Source organism: Lygodium microphyllum, chromosome 30, assembly GCF_053477565.2.
Source record: "Lygodium microphyllum isolate KBCC chromosome 30, Lygodium_microphyllum_v1.1.10, whole genome shotgun sequence".
NCBI lineage: Eukaryota > Viridiplantae > Streptophyta > Polypodiopsida > Schizaeales > Lygodiaceae > Lygodium > Lygodium microphyllum.
The window spans coordinates 5,823,888-5,844,675 of record NC_141164.1 but is presented as its reverse complement, the minus strand read 5'-3'; the positions used below and the strand labels follow the sequence as shown (position 1 = coordinate 5,844,675).

At 46.0% G+C, this 20,788-nt stretch overlaps 1 protein-coding gene across 1 annotated transcript in view; it reads right to left on the bottom strand.

Moving 5' to 3' along the window:
* The window catches only part of LOC148009515 (uncharacterized), a 47,175-nt gene extending 26,685 nt beyond the window's left edge, over window positions 1–20,490 (bottom strand). The window contains exons 1-6 of the mRNA XM_087673290.1: window positions 19,944–20,490; window positions 19,786–19,860; window positions 19,611–19,718; window positions 19,326–19,486; window positions 19,128–19,242; window positions 18,879–19,033 (exon numbers count right to left, since the gene is read on the bottom strand). Of these exons, the coding sequence (XP_087529416.1) occupies window positions 18,879–19,033; window positions 19,128–19,242; window positions 19,326–19,486; window positions 19,611–19,718; window positions 19,786–19,860; window positions 19,944–20,342 (1,013 nt within the window). The 5' untranslated portion in view covers window positions 20,343–20,490. The remainder of the gene's footprint in view (window positions 1–18,878; window positions 19,034–19,127; window positions 19,243–19,325; window positions 19,487–19,610; window positions 19,719–19,785; window positions 19,861–19,943) is intronic.
* Window positions 20,491–20,788: the final 298 nt, after the last annotated feature.

Below are 20,788 nucleotides of genomic sequence, written 5' to 3'. Positions count from 1 at the left end.
CTAGGAGACTTGGCATCATGCTATGCATGAGGAGCTTAATTAACAAATACTTTTTTGTCTATAAAATCATATTGAACAATGTATAAAGTCTTTCCCAAACATTTCTTCCCAACATTGAGGGGGATCGAACTTGCAATGGGTTTTGTGTCCTCCCAAGAGGAAGATAGTTAGTGTTCGTCGAGTCTACTAGATCAAGTATTGGGCTGATGGATCCTTGGACAAGTATAAGGCAAAGCTTATTACCAAGGGTTTCACTTAAAAGTCCAGCTTAGATTATGCATAGACATTTGCTCCGATCACATGAATGCCTACCATCAAGATGGATTCTTTCCCTTGCAGCCCATCATCATTGGCCAATGTATCAAATGAATGTTAAATCAGCCTTCCTCAATAACGTCTTACAAGAGTTGATTTATATTGGATCAGCCTCCAAGCTTCAGTGTGCTAGGTAAGGAGAATCGTCTATTGTTTGTGGTAGGCTCTCTATGGCCTAAAGGAGGCACCTAGGGCCTAATATCAATGGATCGATTGCTCCTTCCTTTGTGTGGTTTCAAGAGATCAAATCACGAAACTTTACTCTCAGTTGGAAGTTGGTATGTTTCCCATCATTCTTTATGTTGATGGTTTGAATTTGAAAGAAAGCCAAACAACTAAGATCGAGCATACATGGGAGATACTCAACTAGGGATTTGATATGACATGTTTAAAGCATCTTCATTTCATAGCAGTCTTAGATCACTAAGATGCTTACCACGTCCAACATGGCTGCTTGCAAGACCACTTCTTGCTCCATGGATCTTCCATGGTCCAAACTTTCTTTTGAGGGTAGTTAAGATTCGCAATGATATTCCACTATCGTTATTTAATAGTAGTCTTGGATCACTAAGATGCTTACCACGTTCAACATGGCTACTTGCAAGACCACTTCTTGCCCCATGACTCCTATGTCGTCCAAACTTTCTTTCGAGATTAGTTAAGATTTGCAATGATGTCCCGCTGTCATTGTTTAATTGGGTCACTAATTTGGCTCATTTATACCCAACTAAATCTCTTATTATGTAGCTCTTCTCAATTCTTTCACATCTCCTTTCCTATTGGCAAGCTACTATACATGAATTGCAGTACTTACAAAGCAATTGTTTATACAGGATTCTCTATGGGAAAAAGGTCACACTTCCAAGCTAGTCAAATTCAAATCAAGCATGTGATATCAACACCCACAAATCTACCAGGTATGCCTTTTCCCTTGGATCTTATGTGATCTCTTGGAGCAGTAAGAAGAAACCGATCATTGCTCTATCTTTGACGAGGGTAGAGTATCATGCACTATGCTCTTCACTCGAGGCAATTTGGCTTAGAAGGATGTTAGTGGGCATTGGGTTTTCTCAACACAAACCTACTCTTTTTTGGTGCAACAAGCAAAGTGCTCTTACCATTGCAAAGAACCTTTCACGCTCGCACAAGACAAATTTAAGGTCCATTGCCATCATGTTACAAGAGCGTATCTTGGATGGAGAGCTAGAGCTAATCTATGTTGTAAACATCTTCAAAAAGGCCCTTTCTGTAAACACCCTGTAGTCCGAATATGCTCACAATTATAATATTTATTGGGTTTTCTCAACACAAACCTACTCTTTTTTGGTGCAACAAGCAAAGTGCTCTTACCATTGCAAAGAACCTTTCATGCTCGCACAAGACAAATTTAAGGTCCATTGCCATCATGTTACAAGAGCATATCTTGGATGGAGAGCTAGAGCTAATCTATGCTGTAAACATCTTCACAAAGGCCCTTTCTGTAAACACCCTGTAGTCCTAATATGCTCACGATTATAATATTTATTTATTTTAAAGACTAACAAACCAAGAAAATAGAAAGAGAGAATCACCGTCATGGACACAAAAGAGAAATGAAACCCGACTGAGGTTTGAAGATGATGACTCTCCCTCCCTCCCCTCCCCCAAAGGAGTATATTTCTACTCGCAGCTCAATCCAAATCTTGTAAGAAATGAGCTCAATTACAATCAACCCTCGAGTGAGGAAAAATATTTCTCTCTCTCACAAGATTATGCAAAGGATGAACATGCATACATGCATAAACTAACCTAGCAATAAAAACAACTAATTTCTCTACAAGATAAGAGTAGAAAGAGGGAAAATCAACCTTTCTTCATTCTTGATCAAAAATACATTGATGTGGATTTCTTCTTGTTCTCAACACTCCACCTCTGTAGATGATAAGGCAACAGTAGGCTGCTTCTTGCTACTCCAAGAGATAAGCATCTACACCCAATGTGAAGCAATATCATGTTGTTGACCTCTTGTGGTCAACATCTCCAACCCAATCAAAATCGGTCCAACCCTGTAGAATAAAGATTGAATTTCATGTACCTACCAGATAATAAATACCTAGGTTGGGGATCCCTCTCAAGAACCGCAAAATCCTCATAGTAGCCTGCCAATAAACCAACTTTGATTCACTCATGAACCCGGTAAGCAAATCTACAAGAAAACACAAATCAGTATTAAGAAGCCATATCAATGACCCAATCAATTGCCTATAGCAGATAGTATCCACCGCTAGCGAATTTACATGGGCTATAGCCTTCCAATTCAAATCCATGAGGGTAGAAAGAGCCTTACACCCCTCCATCTCAAACGTAGTCAAAAGCTCTTACACATACCACTATTAGCAAATGCAAATCCCCCTCAGAGTCTATCAAATCTCATGACCTGGAAAAAAGTGGAGAAGGCCCATATCCATCATCTCGAACATCTCATATAGTATTTCCTTTGCCTAGTTTACTTTCTAGACATGGTCACCAATCAAAATGACATCATCCACATAAAGCACAAACAATGCATGCCCTCCAATTGAGGTGTGGACATACAATTGGGGATTAGCAGAGGAACACCAATACCCTAACTGCCCTTGGAGAAATGAGTCTATCTACCTGTTCCCAAGCACTCGGAGCTTGTTTGAGGCCGTAAAGAGCCTTCTTCAACCTCTGCACTATGCCATTGGATGAGAAAAAGCCAAGAGCCTACTCAACATAGATATCCTCATTTAAATCTCCATTAAGGAATCCAAACTTCACATCAAGTTAATAAACCGACCATCTCCTATACCTAGCTGAAGAAGAACAGCCCTAATGGTAGCCATTGGAACTATAGGTGCAAAGGTATCTTGGAAATCCACTCCTAGCCTCTACATGAATCCTTTTGCAACAAGCCACGTCTTGTGTTTATCCTGACTAACATCACTATGATACTTGATTTTAAAGATCCACTTGACTCCAATCACCTTTCAATGAATGAGCCATGGCACAAGATCCAAAGTGCCATTCCGCTCAATCGCATCCAACTCCTACTCCATAGTCTTCTCCCAATGTTGTGACTACAAAGCCTCCTTCACGAAGGTGGGCTCTGTTAGCAGAGTATTTGTCAGCTCATGTGTGAGTCTGAGCTTGATCTGGGCTGGGCATTTTTATTAGGTATTTTAGGTATTTTTCTGGTGTGGCATTTTATGCCAGTGGAGCATTTTATGCACCAGATGGCCAGCATTAATGCTGTCCGACCAGCATTATTGCTCCCCCCTTTTTTAGCCTATTTATACTCAGTGGCTCCTCCTCAGTCAGTCACTTCATCTTCACCATCTGCAGACTCTGTGGAGAGAGGAGCCAGTGCCAGTGCCCACGCAGCCAGTGACTCACTGTTGTATGCGACTGTCTCGTGTTCAGATATATGGATTCCATTTCCCGTGCATACATCTGAGTTCTCATCTGTATCGTGTTCTTTTCTTTTCTCTTTTTGTCTTGTGTTTCAGCAGTTTATTTCAGCACATGTTTATGCTTTCACCGCTGCTCCACTTCTGACATGGTATCAGTTTTCAGGATTTGTGTTTCTGCTGTGTTTTCTTGCTGATTTCAGGACTGTTTTGCACCCCTGCTGATCAGACGACTGCTGTCGCAGCCAGGCGACCTGTTTTGGGGCTGTTTTCAGCCTGCGTTTTTTGCAGTTTTGCCATCGCCTGCTGCCTCCGCACCCTCTGCTGCCTACGCACCTTCTGCTGCCTGCGTTTTTCATCTGCAGCTGCTGGCGACAGTTTTCTACCTGTTTTTCTCCAGTTTACAGCCTGCGTTTTGCTGATTCAGCATCTCTCGTGGCTGGGTGACTGTTACTTCAGGCCGTTTTCTCTGTTTTTGGCAGTTTTTGACTGATTTTTTGACTTTCTGCAGCAGATTTTGTCTTCTATTGATCAGATTTTGGGTTCTATTGCATGTGAACTCTCATTTTCTGTAGTCTGTGCTTGTGTTTTGGCTGTGTTTCCTCTCTAAATTCCATCTCTTCTCTACTTCTCTTCTTATCCTCTCCATATGGCTCCTCCGTGCACTTCCACTGATGATAAGTTACATGGACCTGATTATCTCACATGGAGTGCTGTCATGAAAGCTTGGTTTGTGCAGAAGCGGCTATGGTACATCGTCTGTGGAGCTATTGCTCGACCTCTCCGTCCTTTTCCTCTTCCTGAAGACTTTGATGAGGACAACCATGAGGAAGCGGTGCTCACATGGGACTCGGACGATGCCCGTGCTTACTCGGCGTTGCTTCGGTGTATTTCTAAAGCGGTCTTACCGGCGGTTACCTCCTGTAGGACATCTCCTGAAGTATGGCAGAAGTTGCAGCAGATGTACGAGGCACCTTCCACCATGCGGGCCGTCACACTTTATGGCCAGCTCCAGCAGATGAAGTTTGAGCCGAAAGATACTATTCAGTTTTTTCTTCTTCGTGTTACGCAGGTACAGGATTAGCTTCGGCACATGCAATCTGCTCTTCCCAAGGTGCATCTTGTCGGGACGGTCCTCTACAAGCTCCCCCCGGAGTTTGATGGAGTGGCCAATGCTTTGCGGGCACAGACATCATCGACTCCTGTCAGTTTTACACATATGACCTCGATGCTTCTTGAGCATGAGGCATCCTTGAGATTACAGGGGCGGCTTCCGGCACATTATGGAGGTGAGGCTTATGTAGCTTCAAAGAGGGGTGACTGGAAGAAGAAGTTGAAGGCCCAGTGTTACCACTGTGGCAAGAAGGGACATTTGCGGAAGGACTGCAAGAAGTTAGCGGCTTCCAGGAAGAAGGAGCAGAAGACGAAGCGGGATGCTGACTCTACCGATGAGTCCTCTCCTTCATCAGACTCCGACTCCGATCCTCCGACCAAGGTGAAGTCCAAGGCGCGCAAGGGATCCTCTTCTTCGGATCGCGGGAAGGGCTTGGTGGCCCCTTCCTCGGCTGCTTTCTAGTGGTGGTGATGAGGTCATCCCTCACGACTCTCTTGTGCCAGAGAGGGAGTGTGAGCGGGTGTTCAGATGGAGCAGCCGCGCCTCATCTATACTTTTATACAGGTGCACAGGTTCCAGAGAGGGACGTCCCTGACGCATCGACTTCAGTCTGGTGAAATCAAATCCTGGAGCTGGGATTGACATCCAGGTTCATGATGAGCTGGTCATCTGACAGAGAGCGGGAGGCTTTCGTCTGGAGCTCACATGAGGGGACACTTTGGTGGTCTGGCCAAAGGCGGGGAATCCATGGTCACCTATGTTCAGGGGCATTTTTGACAGGATGGTCTTGTATGCTACTGCGAGACATTGATTATGGACACAGAGACATGCTATGATCTTCTCTATTTTCAGGTGTTTGGTACGATCGACATCGACATCAGGTTCTCTCCGAAGCACCTTGGTGGTGGCTTGATCACCCACTGCTTGGATATCCATGGTTCTACTTGGTGGTTCTCTGTTGTATAGTTTCTGATCCCTTTTCATTGTACTATTGTATTGTATCAGATCACTCATGATCTGAGAGAGGGTGTTAGCAGAGTATTTGTCAGCTCATGTGTGAGTCTGAGCTTGATCTGGGCTGGGCATTTTTATTAGGTATTTTAGGTATTTTTCTGGTGTGGCATTTTATGCCAGTGGAGCATTTTATGCACCAGATGGCCAGCATTAATGCTGTCCGACCAGCATTATTGCTCCCCACTTTTTTAGCCTATTTATACTCAGTGGCTCCTCCTCAGTCAGTCACTTCATCTTCACCATCTGCAGACTCTGTGGAGAGAGGAGCCAGTGCCAGTGCCCACGCAGCCAGTGACTCACTGTTGTATGCGACTGTCTCGTGTTCAGATATATGGATTCCATTTCCCGTGCATACATCTGAGTTCTCATCTGTATCGTGTTCTTTTCTTTTCTCTTTTTGTCTTGTGTTTCAGCAGTTTATTTCAGCACATGTTTATGCTTTCACCGCTGCTCCACTTCTGACAGGCTCCGTATCATGTATGGCACAAGACATCACACAATAGTTAGTACAAACAAGCTGGGTGGAGTGTACCTCATTTCTCCAAGCTTGCCGCTTGCCATCTTGCGACTACCACTCCTCAAAAACTCCCTCAATCCTTGCATCACCAAGTGTATCACGCACCCAATGAGAAGGTCAATACTCCTCTCGCCGCTTTGCCTTTGCTAAAGTCTCTAGAGCATCCACTGGTGCCGTCTCAACAAGTGAATCTGATGGGTGAAGCAATATCCTACTCCACTAATGGTGGAGCCTCAAGAGGCATAGGCTCCAAATGCACTCACATAGATGCCCAACTATCACCTAGATCTCTAGGTACAAGATGTTCAACACCCTCCTCTACAAGGGGAAACTCCAAGAACAAAACATCTCAACTCATGTATACCTCCCATAAAATAGAATCATAAAGCCTATATCCTTGGGACTGTAAACTATAATCCACAAACACCTGTCTTTTGGAAGTGGCTCAAACTTATCACTCTATTTCTTTGGGGTGTGAACATAAGCATCACACATGAACACACTAAAATAAGACACATCAGACTTTTGAAAAAAAGTAAGCCTCAAAAGGTGCCATATGAACCACGACCGTTGTAGGGATCGATTAAGGATGTGGATAGCGGTAGCCACTGCATTGGCCCATAGACACTAAGGTGTCTACCAATGCTCCATCATAGTCCATGCCATCTTGATCACACTGCAATTCTTCCGCTCCAATATGCCATTCTCTAAAGATGTATTCGTGTTGGCAAACTCCTAGTGAATGCCACAATCTACAGAAAACTCCCCTCCTTTGTCAGAACACAAGGTCCTGGGTTTTCTACCAAACTTGTTATCCTTAAGAAGATTAACCAATCCTTAAAGTGAGAGAATGCTTTTGACTTTAACTCCAAGAAATATGCCCAAGATTAACCCATCCCTTAAGTGAGGGAACGCTCCCGACTTCAACTCCAAGAAATGTGCCCAAGTCATTGTACTAAAATCATCAACGATTAGCATAAAGTATAAACTTGCTTTAAGGAACTCTGTCCGCATCAATCCACATAAGTCCGTCGAAACAAGCAACAAGGGCCACTTACCCTATGCAAAGCCTTGTTGGAAACCACATCTCTATGCTACTTGCCACAAATATAAAACACACATGGCGGTGGCTCACCCCAATCTCTAGTAATCCACGCACAAGTGGACCACAAGCTACCTTCCTAAGGTACTCGTAGTTGAGGTGACCAAACCAAGTATACCATAGCTCAATTTGAGTCTGTGAAGAGAGAAGAAGAAAAACAAAGATTGATAAAGTCTGCATCTTGAAGACTCCATTCTCCTCATGACCTACACAAAGAACTCGTCAAGAAGCTCCATCAAGAACCTGGAAAGAGTCCTTATCAAACTCGATCATGAGATCAAGAGCACAAATCTTGCTCACTAAAAGAAGATGATATCCCGAGCCCAACACAAAGAGAACTTCTTATATGTGGGCACCACCTTGCCCGTGTGAAATTATCTAGATATCACCTTTGTCTTTGATAGGGACCAAAGAGCTGTCACCTATGAGAATTCGCATATGCATCGAATGCATACAGGCAATTGTTAGAGATCAGGTCATAGCCTGATCAGGGGCAGCAGGCTGGTGAAGTCGGACTGCACAGTCGGACTGCCACGTGGCAGTCCGACCTGCAGCAGCCAGTTGGCTGCATTTAATGCAGCCGCCTGGCTATTTCTGGCGCCCTCTTTTGCCCCGTTTCTCAGCTATTTATACCTGGCACTTTCAGCAGTCTGGTACACTTCTCTGCTCGCAGATTACAGACCAGTGACACGCGCAGATTCCGTCTCTGTTCGCAGATTTCAGACAGCAGACAGTGGAGACTGCAGCGGACTTCGAGGTGGACAGCAGGTTGCATCGTCGAGGTGGAGACACGCAGTCTAGCGCACTGCGCCCGTGTATATATCTACATATCTTTGTATTCAGCATTCTTTATACAGCAGATCTTCATCGTCCACTGTCTCTTTCTCTCTCTTCTCTCTCTGCGTTCTCTCTCTCTCAGTCCTACGCTTCCGCACCGCTGCACTCTGACATGGTATCAGAGCAGTGTTTGAGGGCTGACTGAGCGCAAAATCAACCTGAAGAGGAGTTTCCATCGCGACACAAATTTGCGTTTTTTGTGTTTAAGGGCAGACAGGAGGGCTGCGCCTTGGAACAAGGCTGAAACGAGTGTGGGCGCACACGAAAGGAGTACAGGTGGTGGATTTGCTGCTGTTTACTGCTATTTGACGCGGAGGAAGTTTGAGTTTTCAGCCTACAAGTGCAGGTTTTGCTTTTTCATCGCCTCCGGCGGGTGAAGAAGCTTCAGGACGCGGAAGAGCCTTAGCAGGCTGAGTTTTCCCAGTCAGAGGGGGCTGCTTTTGCGTTTGTGAAGGCATTGCAGGTGAAGATGTCTACAGAGATGGACTTGGAGTTCCAGGCGATAATGGACCGGAAGGTGCCTGTCTTACCGGCTCTTCCTACAGATCAGAAGCTCGACGGCGATAACTACCGCATTTGGCGTGTCATGATGTTGGCTATACTTGAGTCCTATGATTTGGCGGAGTTGGTACAGGAGGAGATTGACCGGCCCTCGGTAAGAGATGAGTCCAAACTCTCTTCCGATGCTTGTGCGGAGTTGGCCAAGGCCCAGTCTCATTGGGACAAACTGAATGCCAGGATTCGATCCTTTCTCTTTCTATCATGCACTACAGCCGTGATAGCTCACATCGAGCACTTGACGGTGGCTCGGGAGATATGGCTGGAGCTTGATCAGATGTACAATCGGATGACCCTAATGAAGAGGGTTTCTTTGGAGGTACAGATGAGGACCTTGTCTGTAAATAAGTCTTCTTCGCTACGGGGGCACATTAACAAGCTAAGGTAGCTTCAGATGCAGGTTCAGAATGCAGGGAAGCCGATTTCTTCCGAAGACATGGCGATCGCACTCTTGTCCCAGTTGCCGCCACGATTCGGTACATTTTACTTTGCCCTTATAGCTTCGGGGCGAGAGTCGACTCTTCGGTGGGAAGAGTTGGTTCCTATGGTTTTGGACCAAGAGGAACAGTTAAAGGGACAGAATGCTTCCAAGTCGGAGGCGCTGACAGGTCAAGCCTCTCAGAAGAAGGGGAAGGACCAAAAGAAGAAGAAGGGGGATAACAAGTCCAAGAAGGACAAGGAGAAGGACAAGGACAAAGACTCCACATGCCATATTTGTGGAAAGACTGGCCATTGAAGAAGGATTGCCCTGACAAAGACACGAAGGACACCAAGGATTCTGGAGCGGTGGCTGCACCCTCATCAGCTGCATTTCTTCATCTAGCTGTCATTAAGGACGCTTCACCGAATGCTTCTGATGCTGCGATGACGGCTCCCCAGGCTCGAGAGTGGATTGTTAATAGTGGTGCCTCACGGCACATGACTCCTTCATCAGATGGTGTTGCCCAGCTGCGACCCTCGCGTGGGCAGATTCTCATTGGAGACAGCTCTTCAGTTTCTGTGGCAGGTCGGGGTAAGATGCAGCTTATTCCGGATGGACGAGGTGGGACCCATACCTCAGAGGTTTTGCATGTACCTGGCTTAGGGTACCATCTCCTTTCAGTTCATAAGATTTGCTCCCTTGGTCTTATGGTGGAGTTTGACAGTACTACGGTGCGAGTCCTTGATCGTGGATCGAGGAAGGTTCTCTCATCCGGATATGAGGAGAACGGCATTTACAAACTAAAGTCTTCCACTGCCCTCACTACTCTTCTTCTTACCTCTCAGTCACAGTCCGAGTTATGGCATGCTCGGTTTGGTCACCTGAACTATGACTATCTTCGGAGGGCGTCACGTGGACAACTTGTTCGAGGGTTGCCGGATATAGTGGTGAGCCAGCAGCCATGTGTCTCCTGCATTCGGGGGAAGCAGCATAGGGATGCCATTCCCCACACAGCTTCGCGGCGGTCTACTTCACCGATGGAGCTAGTATCTACGGATCTATGTAGCCCTATGAGGAATGAGTCCCTGCGTGGGAGCTCGTACTTCATGCTGATCGTGGATGACTATAGCAGGATGACATGGGCCTACTTTTTGGCACTAAAGTCAGAAGCTTTCTCGCACTTCAAGGATTGGCTTCTCTTTGAGGAGAACCGGTCGAGCCGGAAGTTGAAGACCTTGCGATCCGACAAGGGAGGTGAATTTGTTTCTAATGAGTTTGCTCAGTTTTGTGCAGATAGAGGAATTCACCAGGAGTTTGCCAATACCAACACTCCTCAAGAAAATGGTATTCTTGAACGGAAGAACCACAGTGTGATCGAGATGGCGCGCACCATGATGGAGCGCCGACAGACCCCTCAGGTTCTGTGGGCTGAGGCTGTGGCTACTGCAGTCCACATCCTTAATCGATCCCCTACTTCGGCCGTGGAAGGGATGACCCCATTTGAGGCTTATTTTGGGACGAAGCCAGATGTTTCTTACTTTCGGGTCTTTGGGTGTGATGCCTATGTTCACATTCCCAAGGCTCACCGTGATAAATTTGAAGCGGCTTCCCGAAAACAGGTATTTGTTGGCTACAGCTCCCAGTCCCAAGGCTACCGACTGTATGATCCCGTGAAGCGGGATGTGTACACTAGCCGTGATGTGCGGTTTGTGGAGGTTCCGGCTACTTCACGGGTGAGGAGCATCCCGTTCTTGGAGATCCAGGGGAGAGTTGGGCTCCTTCTACAGTTCCCCTGGAGCCCGTGCCTTTTGATTATGATTTTGTTTCTGACACAGAGTCTACTGTTCCACCGGACACCTCTGAGGAGTTACCGCCGGTGGATATTCCAGAGTCTTCTGCTGATGGAGAAAGACGAGGGGAGGTTCGGCCTCCTCCTCGCTGGGCCCGTGACACACTCCGTGATTCAGGGATCAAGGGGGTTCCTGAGGAGTGGGGACCGCAGAATGGTCTGCAACGGTCACGGAGGCACCAGGCACATTCTACGGAGCTTGTTTGCTCCAACTATTGTTTGATGACCCGTGTTATGCAGGATCAAGAGCCCACCTCCGTGAAGGAGGCTTTACAGTCCGCACCATGGAAGAAAGCTATGGAAGCCGAGTTGAAGGCTATTGAGAGGAATGGCACTTGGTTACTCGTGCCCCGCCCCCCGAAGAAGAAGGTGATTGAAGTCAAGTGGGTCTTCAAGACTAAATACCTAAGCGATGGTACTTTGGATGAGCACAAGGCTCGCCTTGTTGCTAAAGGTTTTGCACAGCGCCCAGGTATTGACTGTCATGATACTTTTGCCCCCACAGCTCGTATGGCGACCATTAGAGCTGTTCTTGCTTTGGCTGGCCATAGGAGATGGCCTATTTATCAGTTGGATGTGAAGTCGGCCTTCCTCAATGGTGATTTGAAGGAGGAGATCTATGTTGAGCAGCCTCCTGGCTTTGGTTCTTCAGATGGGAAAGTCTACAGGTTGAAGAAGGCCTTGTATGGCCTCAAGCAGGCTCCGCGTGCATGGAACGAGAAGATTGATTCGTTCCTTCAGTCTCAGTTGGGATATCGGCGGTCCAAGGCCGATCCGCAGCTGTATGTTCACACTTCCGAGGATGGTTGTGTGCTGTTTGTCTTATATGTTGATGATTTGATTGTCACAGGTCATGATGCACAGCAGGTCCAAGAGACGAAGTCAGCTTTACATCGGACGTTCGAGATGACGGACTTGGGTCTACTCCATTTCTTTTTGGGCCATGAGATTTATCAGTCTCAGAGGGGGATCTTTATCTCTCAACAGAGATATGTACAGGAGCTCTTGGTGTCTTTTGAGATGGAGGATTGTCGGGCCCTATCTACTCCTATGGATCCGAATTGGAAGGCCACTTCCCATTCAGCTTCTCCTCTGGCGGATGCGTCCCACTATCAACAGTTGATTGGGTCTTTGATTTGGCTTCTTAACACTAGGGTTGATCTATGTTTTGCTGTTGGGCTCTTGGCAGGGTTCATGAGTGAACCTAAGACGGTGCATTGGCAGGCTGCTCAGAGGATACTTCGGTATCCGAGGGGGACGTCTGATTTAGGGATTCATTACCCCGCAGGGACAGATGGGTCAGATCTTGTACTTGCAGGTTGGAGCGACTCGGATTGGGCCGGTGATGTGGACCACAGGCGGTCTACTACAAGTTATTGTTTTACTTTGGGTTCCGGTGTTATTTCATGGAGTAGCAAGAAGCAGCCCACGGTAGCCCTTTCGTCTACTGAGGCGGAGTATCGGGCCGCGTCTTCCACCACATGCGAGGTTGTGTGGCTTCGGAGATTATTAGAGGAGCTTGGGTGCCCCCAGACTCGTCCTACATTGCTGCGATGTGACAATGAGAGTTGCATTGCCTTGGCAAGGAACCCTGTTTTTCATGCCCGGACGAAGCACATTGAGATCCAGTACCACTTCATTCGAGAAAAGCTTCTGGATGAGACCATCACTGTGGAGTACTGCAAGACGGAGGACAATCTTGCGGATTTGTTTACGAAGGCGCTTCCTCAGGCTCTACTTCGGAGACATTCCAGATCCCTCAGGCTTCTGCCCTACCCAGGCTCTGAGAGGGGGTGTTAGAGATCAGGTCATAGCCTGATCAGGGGCAGCAGGCTGGTGAAGTCGGACTGCACAGTCGGACTGCCACGTGGCAGTCCGACCTGCAGCAACCAGTCGGCTGCATTTAATGCAGCCGCCTGGCTATTTCTGGCGCCCTCTTTTGCCCCGTTTCTCAGCTATTTATACCTGGCACTTTCAGCAGTCTGGTACACTTCTCTGCTCGCAGATTACAGACCGGTGACACGTGCAGATTCCGTCTCTGTTCGCAGATTTCAGACAGCAGACAGTGCAGACTGCAGCGGACTTCGAGGTGGACAGCAGGTTGCATCGTCGAGGTGGAGACACGCAGTCCAGCGCACTGCGCCCGTGTATATATCTGCATATCTTTGTATTCATCATTCTTTATACAGCAGATCTTCATCGTCCACTGTCTCTTTCTCTCTCTTCTCTCTCTGCGTTCTCTCTCTCTCAGTCCTACGCTTCCGCACCGCTGCACTCTGACAGCAATACCATCCGTAGAAGGAGTCATGTGGTAGAAAGTGCCACTATCCACAATCCACTCATGAGACTAGGGGGCTCACTACATCAGAGGCCATCAAAGGAGCATTCTCAATCACCTTGAAATGGAGGATGATGACCGATGAAGGAGCAACCATCACTCCTAAATTCTTTGTAGTTTTCTCCTTCTTGGTGTCCTTGTCCTTGTCGAGATGATCCTTCTTCCAATGACCTATCTTGCCACAAATGTAACAAGTAGACTCCTTCACTTTATCTTACTTGGTCTCCTCCTCCTCCTCCTCCGTTCTTCTTCTTTTTCTTTGTCTTCTTCCTCTTCTTCTTCCCATTCCTCTTCTTTTTCTTCTTCCTCTTCCTCTTCTTCTTCTTTCTCCTCTTCCTCTTTCTCTTATTCTTCTTCTTCATCCTCTTCTTCCTTTTCTTCTTCCTCTTTTGTTAGGAAGATTGTCCTATATATGCCTCCGACTTCGGAGTGTTCTAACCTTTGAGTTGTTCCCCCTAAGCCATGACCATTAAAACCAACTTCTCCCACTTAAGGATATTTGTCTACCCTGAAGCAATCAAGGCGGAATAGAACACACTAAATTGGGGCAATATTTGTGAAAGAAGAGTTATTGCCATGTTCTCCAAGGTAATCACCTTCCTTGTGTTTTGAACTTGTATTTGTAATTGCCCACGCTTATTGACATGCTTCCGAAAGGAAATGAACTTGGATGGGTTCAACATCCACATCTATACCTCTAAACACACCCGTTTCATAACGGTCATTCGATTATACAACTGGTCTAATTCCAACAATATCTCCCAAGCAATTATCAAATGCTCAATGTGAGCCATCATGGCCGAAGTGCAAAAGAGAAATAGAAAGGAGTGGATGCACCATTCTATTTATTCCAATGTGCTTGTACTTGTACCTTCACCAACTCAGCTTTCTCATCAGCAGAAAGCTTGGAGGCATCACGAGCTATAGACAATCTATAGCCTCAATCACGAGCTCTACCAAATCATAGAATTCTAGGATGGCAAACATCATTATCTGCCAAATGTGGTATTTCTTCCCCTAGAGCTTCTAATCGGAAGGAGGAGCTAGCAACACGAACCTTATCGTCCATAATTGCTTGAAAACCATCAGGCCTTGCGTTTGGAGCTTCCCCCATCCTAGCATTGGCATCCACACTTTGGCAACAGCTTCCTCTCCCTTCAAGCATAACAAACATCATTGCATTTTGATGTCTAGAGGTCTTCCCCCCTGCCTGGCATCATCATTCCCAGCTTGGCATCAGCATTCTCCACCTTGGCATCAGCCTTCAAGCACCTAGCATCAACCTATGCAGCCCTTAGTACTTGTGTTTGACAAACAAGTGGCCACATCACTGCATTTGTCGGCTTCCAACATCATTCTCACATCTCGCGACCTCCTCCTCATCAAATGTCAATTTCTTTAGGCCTTTGGCATCTACGTTTGTTGCCTTGGCCCTTTCGAGCATCTGCATTTTGTAGCCTGGGCCACTTTCCAACATCTAAGGCCTACACTTCACTCCCTTGACAACTGTTGATTATCTTCTTCATCCCTAAGAGGGCAACATTTCACTTCCTTCAATATGCAAATTCCCTGTAAGTATTGCCGCTTGATTCACATAGGAAAGTGCAGTCACCTTCTAAGCTTCGGCTTCACTATATCAGCTTTTCTTCAGATAGCATGATTCAATGCTTCATCATCTTGTTCTTCTGTGTTGTTTGAGTTTCTCTTCTGTCTCAGTGTTTGTTGTACACACTGTGTTTCTTCCCACAAACCCTATTGTCTATCTAGTTTGTCACATATTTTGACATGGTATCATTGCATACCTATTACTCTGACATGGTATCAAAGCGTGGGAGCTTTGATAGCTAAAGATCATGTCCATCAAAGAAGGCAAAGACAAGTTGCAGGTTCAGCATCATCTATTGATTATCCCCTTCATTTCCATTGCATCACTAAGAGATAGAGATACCCTTCTCTTCTTCTCCCTCCCACCCTCCCTTTTATAGGCTAACACTCTGATGCTATGACTTCTCCACACGCAGATCGACTAACCACTGAGTGCGCCTATAGCAGCATCATCGGACCCCCCACCGATGCTTACCGACATCAACCTTTGGTCCCTACACCACCGTAGCACACGCGTCTTCCCCCAAGCACTCATGTCACCTCTCCTTTTTGGGCCACAAAGTTTATTCTGCACCAACTTTCAAATTTTTATGCTCAAGGCAATCAGACATCGAACACACACTAAGTCCTTTTGCGCCAAAGGAGGATCCCCCGGTGCCTCGATCTCCTTGATACCACCACAATGCAATATGAAGGTTTCCTCTACTGCTTCTAGGGTTCAGTGGTTGCCCTCACAACAACTTGCAGTTTGCAATCCGCTCCATCGAGAGATAGTGATTGTTGGATACCAACTGCTTGTCAATCCACTCCTTTGCAAGGCAATGGCTATTCGAAACCTTCCATTACTTCAACTCTGCACTCTGCTCCCCTAAGAGACAACAGTCGTTGCCCACCCTTGGCTCAACATGAGCCTCATCTTTCCCCACCCTCTACTACTCAAGTTTGAGAGGCCACCATTGGGAGCTCTTCAACATCTTTGGTATCCCAAATACCTTCTTCAACACAATCAACGGCACTGTCCTAGTCATCGAATGATTCGGAGTCCATGATCCATGAGTTTATAGATTTTCTCTCTCTCGTAGAGAGGAAATCTAGAGGAAAATGTTCTTTCTTTGCCCTTGACGAGGACTTCTACTTCTTCTTTGACTTTCGCAAGGGCCCCTACATCTCCACCCTCCAAGGGATACTTGTTCATCATGAAGTTCTTCACCCACCATTTACTCTTTGGGGATGGCCGTCTTCCGAGTAGTAATTTCTCCTATTGATACACAAGATCTTCCAATACCACGTAGATCAAGGCCTTGGAGATTCAGCCACAACTTGATGATGAGGCCTTTGAATTCCTTTCAGTATGGAGTTATAGAGCTAGTGGCATCTCTCCCAAGGTGGAGTTGAGTTCTATAGATCATCCCGTCTATTGTTCCTTACTATAAGTTACTTTTCCGGTGGAAATCTTAGATCTCAAGGATTCTCTACATCTTCTCCTTCCCTCTCTTCACTCCTCTTTCTTCAAAGTTCATCCCTTTTGGGGCCTAAGAGGGGGTGTTGAGAAAGCACTTCTTCAATTTATTCATCTTAGTTAGGGTTTCGCACTGATAGCCCCCAAAAAGAGACAGCACCCTCATTCGAGGCACTTTGTCAATGGGTTGTGCCACCCTAGACTAGTCAGGGCCTATATATAGGCCACCTCTCCCCTCATTTATCCACCACCACCCACACTCTTCACCATTCTCTCTCCAGTCTCTCCCCTGTTTCTCACACCCTCTAAAGGACATTGCAATTCCAAAATCATGGTTGGCTTACACCACCTTCACCCTTTGCTTCAAGCACCCTACTCCACACCATCAAGCCTTGTGTTTGGAGCTTCCACCAACCTAACATCAACATCCACACTTTGGCGACAACTTTCTCTCCCTTCAAGCATCAAACATCATTGCATCTTGCTGTCTAGAGAACTTTCCCCTACCTGGTATCGTCATTCTCACCTTGGCATCAACATTCTCTACCTCAGCATCAACCTTTAAGCACCTATGACACCATTCTCACCTTGGCGTCAACACTCTCTACCTTGGCATCAACCTTCAAGCACCTAGCATCAGTCTGTGCAGCCCCTAGTATTTGCGTTTGGCAAACGAGTAGTCACGTCATTGCATTTATCAACTTTTGGCATCATTCTCACATCTTGCAACCTCCTTCTCATCCTTCTCATCAAGCATGAGTTTCTTCAGGTCATCTTCTTCATCCTTGACACCAAAGGATTGTGTTTCACTCCCTCGACAACTATTCTTCACCTTCCAATGATTACTTTGATAGCCCACTGCCCAAAGGACTGTGTTTCACTCCCTTCACTGTGTAGATTCCCTACAAGTTCTGCCGCTTGATTCAAACAGGACGATGCACTCACTTCTAAGCTTTGACTCTGTTGTATCAACTTTTCTTCACATCACATGATTCAGTGCTTCATCATCTTGTTCTTCTATGTTGTTTTAGCTTCTCTTCTCTCTCAGTGTTTGCCGTATACACTATGTTTCCCCCTGCAAGCCCTACTATCTCTCTGATTCGTCATATATTTTGACATGGTATCACAACATACATGTTATTCTAACAAGCCCTCCCGCTCACCCTTGAACACTGAAAATGCAAACTTTTGTCATGCTAAAATCTCCCGTTCAAGTCAGCCAATGATCAATCAGCCCTTCCATGCTACTCTAATACCATGTCTGCGTGCAGAGAATGTGGAAGCATATGATCAAAGTCAAAGAAAATGAACACGAAAAGAAGAGGGAGAGAAAAGAGATAGTAGAATGCAAAAATCTCCAATGAATGAATGCTGAAATGAAGAAGACAGATATGTACACGGGCTGTTGAATGTATCTCCATGAGGCAATCATGAAGGAGAGATAAACCAGCCAGCTGTCCCATGTCAGCAAGATATGATAACATAGAAAGGATGGCGTGACTAACAAACACAAAAGGAGAAGGCTTAGAGGACAGCCCTGTCAAGCCAAGCATGCGAGGTAAAAGGACTCACTGACTCCACCATTTAGCACACCACAAGATGTAGCACTTGTATTGATGGTATAGATCAGCCTGGACATATGAGGCCCAAAACCCACAGTTTGCATGAGATCCACATGAAAAGACCATCCCATGAAGTTCAAGGTATTTTCCAAATCCAACTACACTAAAACAACCTCTTATGTGAGCCGCACATAATCATCTCTCTCTCTCTTTTTTTTTCTTCGTAAAAATCATCTCTCTCTCTCTCTCTCTCTCTCTCTCTCTCTCTCTCTCTCTCTCTCTCTCTCTCTCTCTCTCTCTCTCTCTCTCTCTCTCTCATATATATGTGTGTGTGTGTGTGTGTGTGTTTATTGACTTTGCCTTCAGCATCCCACATACCAGACCTGAATCCCAAGGCTTGTGTGGGCTTCTATTGCCTATTACATCAAGCCTTCGTTCCCACTCTATAGGCTGAGGGTGAGTGTGTATGCAATGAATGTATACTACTACACTTAAAAACATTCTCTATTACTATTTCTTCAAGACTCTTTTAATCTTGGAGAACTTCCTCAAAATCAGCCAGCTAAAATTACTTCTCCACTATTTCATTAATATAAGTTGTATGACTCTGAGACATCTATCTAAGTATTATCACATAAATGAAGTAACACATTATTTTTGTGAGGGTTAACAGTATGAATCCCGATGAGGTGCATGCACACGCACATACAAGTTCAAAATGTTCACCCAAGGCTTTGGAAAACTAAGTAATCAATGAAAATTTTGCATAAGGCTTACCTGGCAACATAATAAACTGCATTTTCAAGCATTAACATCTTGTTGCAACACCCAATTGCCAAGGCACCACCTGAACCACCCTCTCCAATGACTACTGTTATGACTGGTACTCTCAAACCAAACATCTCTCTCAGATTATGAGCAATGGCCTCCCCCTATTATGATTTAGTAGCCAAACAGGTTGTCAGCCACTTCAGATATTATTTGCATAGCATGTTTAGACCTTTTTAAGAAGAGAAAGAAGCTTACTTGACCAAGCTCCTCAGCTTGAATACCCGCATATGCACCAGGAGTATCGATGAAAGTTAGAATTGGAAAGCCATGATGATCAGCATGTCTCATCATCCTCAAAGCCTTGCGATACCTAACAAAGTACAAAAAGTGTTAGCAAACGTCCATTGACCTTTTCCCTTCAAATGCACTGCAGATCAGGTTTCAACAACTGACCCATTGGGCGTTGGCATTGCGAAATTCCGATAGATGTTTTCCTTTGTGTTCCGTCCCTTTTGATGCCCCATAAACATAAAGCTCATCCCATCCATTTTCCCAATGCCTGTGACCAGAGCTGGATCATCATAGCCACCTCGGTCACCATGCAATTCCACCCACTAGAACATGAGCATGCAATTTTAAGATGATCAATGTCTTGCTGAGCCAGGCCAATTATCAAAACTAATAGTAAACAAATCCAGGCCAACGTGCAAAAAAGTATAGTAACCAATCTGTTGGCACCTTATCAGTCATGTTGAGGACATGATCTAAGAATGTGGGTCGATTAGGATGTCGCGCGACACTGAGACGCTGCACTGGGGTCAAATGCATGTATAATTCTCTCCGAACCTGGAAAAAACAAAGCACTGGTCATTGTAGTTTGAAAAGACCAAAGAAGAAGACGCTGCTTTACTACCTGGTCGTACTTTTCCTCCAGCTCCTTCATTTGTACACTAAAATCCATGCCAGTCTTCTCGGCCAGCTCTCTGACCTGAAGGAAAAAAGAGCAACCAGAAATGTGTGAGGAACCTGTGTAAGGTCAAAATCTCGGGACAAACGCACAGAGTAACCAACCTCCTGAATCTTGTTCGAGAGGTCCACGAGTGGCCTTTCGAAAGGGAGGGTCATGGGCTTGGGTTTGCTAGGGAGAGGTTTGAAACGGGCCAGGAATGTGAGGTAGTGTTCATGGACGTCCCCCCGGAGCTTCTCGGGCCAGGGGTAGTCCGTGTCTTTGCGAATCTTGGCCAGGCAAACCACATGGCGGGTAGAGCCACACCGGCGAGGACTGTGCGATGATGATGATGATGATGATGATGATGATGATGATGGCGATGATGATAATGACGACGACGATGATGATGCACACAGAGAAGAGAAGCGCGCGACCTCAGCTGCTGCTGCTGCGCCACTGCCGATCACCTCCGAAGGTGACGTAGATGGAGAAGAAGACAGAAGCGGCCAGCAAGCCCGCATTGTGCCTGTGTGATCGATCTCCTCTCTCTCAACTTGCGAATCGCTTCTACTGGGACTAGTAGGCCTCAGTGGTGCGTGCCTTCTTCTTCTCCTCTCCTCGTGTGATCAACAACGCACTATTTTCTGCAAACTTCTTGTCCCCATCTGACGTGCCTCTTTCCTTTATCCAATCTATCGGTTGACATAGTTAGAACTTAGGTTCTTTTCACACCTGCTCTTCACTTGGCCGACACTCGTATCCACTAAGGAGGCCTTCCCACGAGCCCGTTACAAACAAGGCCTCCGATAGAGAACAACTTCACAGGTCTGCAGATTTCCCTCCCAAAGGGATGATGGGATGATGTTAAAGGTCAAATTTACCTTCAATGCTGCCTGCCATGTTCTTCTTCGTACATCCATGCTTAGATGTCTCTCAGCAATAGGTTGTGAAAACATTGAACAAACAA